Genomic DNA, 5,067 nt, shown 5'->3' with positions numbered 1-5,067 from the left:
GGCGCTCCAAACTCCAACGAGAGGATGACCATCTTCAGGCAAAGGGAGCCCAGCAACAGTGACATCAGGAAGCTCTCTGACTCCTCAGAAGAGACCATCCAAGAGAAGTGCACACCTCCCATTGGATGTATGCAAGGACCTAGTTGCGCATTTCCCAGTGAAGACACGGAGAGGAAGCTGCAGACGCTGCATTAAACGATACACTAACATGCAATTCAGCAATTATGATGTTCACAAGAACAAGAACTGTTTTTGGGACTTTCACTATAAATGAAAGTCAGCCATGAAAAGAAAAAAAGGAATGACGAAGTCACTAGAAAAAGCTGTTTAATTAAAAAAAAAAAAATTCTTCATAAAAATATGAATGTGTGATTATTATTAATGTTATATACCTTTATGGTGCTAAGTAAGCAATCAACTCTGCAAATGAACCCTTAGTTGTTCTGAATTGTTGTTCAGAGAACATGAGTACAAATACAGAAATTCTGCTCCCTCCTAAGCCCAATGTTGCAATATTACAACATTTCTATAAAAACGTACAAAAAGATTAAAAAAAGAAAAAACTCTTTCATTTCTGCATCAGAGGTCTCCTACAACAACATCTGAAGAGTCAAAACCTTTTTTTTTTAGGTTTTTCTATATTTGGGTCCTACAGGGTTAATCTGACAATGTGCTCCCCTTCACTTCCACATGACAACTTGAGTCTCAGTTTCTCTCCTCCCTTAATCCCTCCCTCCTTCCTCTCACAGCTCTGACAGATAGTGTGTTTGTCACTGCTGTGCTGCTGTTATTCACTAACTTCCATCATTTCCATCTGGTAAGAAGCAGCTGGTGAGGTAGCACTGATTTACACCTGACAGCACATGTGAAGGTCCTGACTCGCCTCAATCTTTAATCTGACAATGTGCTCCCCTTCACTTCCACATGACAACCATATTAATGACTGATTGGAAACTTGTCTCAAACAATACTGTTCACATTATTGTGTCCCATGTGAGGACCAGTCAAATCATGAGAGTCCTGTACAAACATAAATCACCTACAAAGTTGATTTTCAGCTCCAACCAGAAAGATTGTTTCCATCTGTCAGACTGTCTCTTCTAAAGTCTCATGGTTGATCATTATTGTTAATCAATCAGTCTGATTTTGTTGGTCAATTATTTCATGTGCCATGTAGTAGGGCTGTCAACGAATATTCAAAATACGAATATATTATATATTCGAATATTAAACAGAACAGAGATTCGATTGTGAAAATTATGATTCGACTGTGGAAAGAAAACACTGGTTCTTTTCAAGTGGGCGTACTGCATGACAGGTCAGGGACAGGTTACAGGAGTCGCACATGCACAGTGTGACGCAGATGGCAGAGAGAAATCCAAATGGCAGAAAGTTCAGAGCCCAACTCGGCAGCAGAGAGAGTGGTTTGGACTCCTTGCAACCTCAAAAGGCCCGTTTGGAAATACTTCGGATTTTGGCCAGTAGAAGGCAAAAATGCAGAACATCGAGATAAAGTGGTATGCAAGGTGCATAAGCGACGGTTAGCTTATCATTCGACCACAAGCAACATGAGGGCACATCTTGAAACTGTGTACCCAAAAGTGCATGCCATGTGTGGAACTCCAACTAAACAGCCACGTCTCGATTAATATTTTTGACGCCCGCCACAAGCTCTATGTCTGCAGCACGACAAGAGGCATGCACGGCAAAACTACCTTCATTCATATGCAAGGACATGAGGCATATCAGTATCGTTGATGGCATGGGCTTCAGAGAGTTTTGTGAAGAATTAGAACCGAGGTACCGTATTCCGAGCCATGGAAAAATCACCAGTAGAATCATAGACATAACAGTACATCAGACAATATAAAGGAGTTACTCAAAGACCAAGATGGGGCTGTTATAACGGATGGGTGGACCTCCGTAGCAACAGCATTCTATGTTACAGCAACGGCCCACTGGAATTCAAGTGACTGGGAAATGCACAACTTTGTACTTGAGACAAAAGAGCTTACAGAAAGCCACACTGCAGAGCATGTAGGCGAATGCATTCAAGAGATCTTGGACATTTATGGCATTAAAAAGGGAACAGACAATGCCACTAATTACGTCAATGCAGTGGAGAGACATCTTGAAACAGTGAACAGGCTCGGGGTCAGAGCCATTGAAGCAAGTAATAAAATACTTTGGATTTGATTTGCATCAGTGGGTCACATGACATGAACTCTACTGAAAGGAATGCAAATGTATCATTAGTATTAATTAATGTGATATATGACTGGCAGTATAAGTCAATGACAGCAGGTGTGTCCTCATCATCCAGAGAGGTAAAACAATTCATCGTTGGTTTGGAGTCACTGTGTTAGCAGCTGCAACCACAGTGACTGTGATAAAACAGGAATTAGCAGAATCCATCTGAAATGAAGCTGTGGTTTGAATACCACTTCCCTCCTCTTTGAAGAGTAGTCAGATATCTGTGTTCAGGTTTTTGTACAGCCTCTTCTACACTTTGTATCACTGTGTTTCTAGAGCACAGTAGTAGAGAGCTGTGTCTGCCAGGGTTAGCTCTCTGATAGTCAGGGTAGTTGATGTTGGTGTTGTTTCAGATTCATATCGAGTGTTAGGAATATACTGAGCTGTGTTCGACTTTGCTCCTTTCCAGAGTATAAACTGAGGAGCCTGAAGATCAGAATGATGTCTGTACCAGTAAAGTGCAGGATCTGATGCAGTTGTCTGATATTGACATATGAGTGTGACAGATTGTCCTTCTGTTCCACTGACTTCATCTTCTACAGGAGAGATGCTGTCTCCAGCTATTAGTCCTGGAAAAAGTGTAGAAAATGAAGCCATTAGACTAACATTGTTCATGAGGCTGAGAGGAGAAGACAGTGGAAAATATCAAGTGTACAGTGTTACTCTGTGCTCCTTCACAGTCACATACAAACAATATCATTCAATGAACATCCATTTTGTCAATCTGATGAAAACATGAGGAGCATTGACTCTGTCAGAGCAAAGACATGAGAAAAGTGATGAAATCCAGGTTGTGTATATGTGGTTGATGCAGCAGGTTCAACAACACTTAAATTCCTGTTGTGTTCCAAAACTCACCTGTAAAGTGACAGAAGAGTAAAAAGAAGTAAAGCAACATGTCTTTGGATTTATTAAAGCCAGACAGACAGCAGATGAGCAGTGTGCTTCCACTGCAGCACAATGAGGAAGGAATGATGTCATTGGTTGAGTTGAGGCTAAATGGGCGGGGCCAATCAGCTCTTCACATTATTTATTCACTTCAACTCAACCAATCCATTTCTGTCTGTTGTCACAGCAGCTCTGTGTGGAATCTTTATTGGTTGATGTTTTGTTGTATTTGTCATCAGTCCAGTGACACTGGCTCAGACTGTAATGGGTTCATGGTGTGTAACTCCCTCTAGTGGATGTTGTGGAGTATTGTGTTGTCTTTGCTCCAAAGGTTTTTGTACAGAGTTTTGGTGTTTCCTGTCACTGTGGGCCTCACAGCACAGTAGTACACAGCAGAGTCTGTCACTGCAGCAGAGATGATGTTCAGATCCACACGTTTGTCTGCTTTGTTGATGTCAGCTGAGAACTCAGAGTCAGTTGGATGAATGATTCCTCCCTCTGTGATGTAGAGCAGGAACTCTGGTCTGGATCTCTGGTATTGTCTGTACCACTGGATATTGTCAATAGCACCCTCATATTTACAGGTCAGGTTGATGTTTCTTCCCTCTTCAACACGTTCTTCACTTCTTTCTGGCTTTATGCTGTTCATGGAAACCAGCGCTGCAAAATGAGTGTTATTCATGTTAGTCGTCTGTAACATTGTGACATCAAGAGACTCAGCAGACCTTCTTTAATAAACCAAATGTTCTTTTCTATCGTGTATATTGTTACCGTCCACAGATACAGCTGTAGTTATTAAAGGAGACCAAATATGTAGTTCAGACAGCAGGTTAATGAGACTTTGATCTCTGTTCCAACACTTACCTATAAAGTGAGAGAAAAGTATAAAGAGGTAGAGCGACATGTCTTTAGAGTTGTTCAAGTCAAACAGACAGCAGATGTCAGCTCTTCTCCTCAACATCAAGCTGATTGTGCTTTTAGTTCCTCAAACACTTCTGCTCCAGAGACAGAAATCATCTCATTGGTTCAGTTGAAGGTCAGTGGGTGGAACCAAAGAAAGAAAAACCTTTTTAGAGATTCTCTGCCTCCTTAAGTTCAGTTGAGCCAGTGAGGTGATTTGTGAATCCAGCTGTTCAGAGAAATGTTGACTGAATGTCCAGTTTCAGTCCTTCACAGCTCTGTGAGACCGAGGCAGGTGACAGGAGAAGGAAGCTTTGATCACCTCAACATTTAGTCTTTACTCTGGAAACATGGAGACTGATTCATAGATCCTTTAAACACAGTGAAGAAATACTAATATTAATATTTAATTCTAGCAATGATCAGTTTAAAGCTCCAGACATTCTGAAGGTGGAGAATGAACTTCCATGCTTTGCTTCCCTTGTTTCACCGCAGTGTGTCAGAGTGAGTGGGCAGATAAAGCTGTATTGTGCATCACTGTCAGTAACATGACAAAAGGTGGAATTAATCAAAACGTGTTTCATCAGCAGTCCTTACACTTGTTTGCAAAATATTGTATGTCATTTATTAACATATATCGTTTTACACAATTCACTTCCAGGCTGAATGCCATTAATTTCTAAGATTCTAAGTAATAACCTTGACATCCTGATTTTGATGTACTTTTCAATATTCATCAGTTATACAGGACGATTCTCAGCTTTTAGCTCAGTTCTCAGAGGATTTGTTGTCTGACAGTGTCCAATTTATGTAAAGACATCGTTGACGCAGTAACCGTCCAACAGAACTGACTGATCATTAACCAGTCACAGCTCTGAAATGTCATGTTTATTTGTTGTTCACACAGTTAGCATCTATGTTGAAGGCATTTTGACTCCTCTACAGACTTTACACTCAAATAGATTTGTTTTTTAAATATTTTCTTTCTATTTTAGGTTTTCTTTTCAAATCTGATGAGCCTAGTGA

General features: G+C 40.6%; 1 gene segment (V, D, J or C); it reads right to left on the bottom strand.

The window, feature by feature from the left end:
• Positions 1-1,294: 1,294 nt before the first annotated feature.
• LOC115572827 (T cell receptor alpha variable 12-3-like) lies at positions 1,295-4,153 on the bottom strand. The segment is given in 3 exon segments: positions 1,295-1,307; positions 3,516-3,801; positions 4,006-4,153. Coding segments are annotated over 3 exon segments (396 nt in total).
• Between the last annotated feature and the right edge of the window lie 914 nt (positions 4,154-5,067).

Source organism: Sparus aurata, chromosome 21, assembly GCF_900880675.1.
Source record: "Sparus aurata chromosome 21, fSpaAur1.1, whole genome shotgun sequence".
Taxonomy (NCBI): Eukaryota; Metazoa; Chordata; class Actinopteri; order Spariformes; family Sparidae; genus Sparus; species Sparus aurata.
The sequence above is the reverse complement of the archived record's forward strand: the minus strand, read 5'-3'. Positions and strand labels throughout refer to the sequence as shown.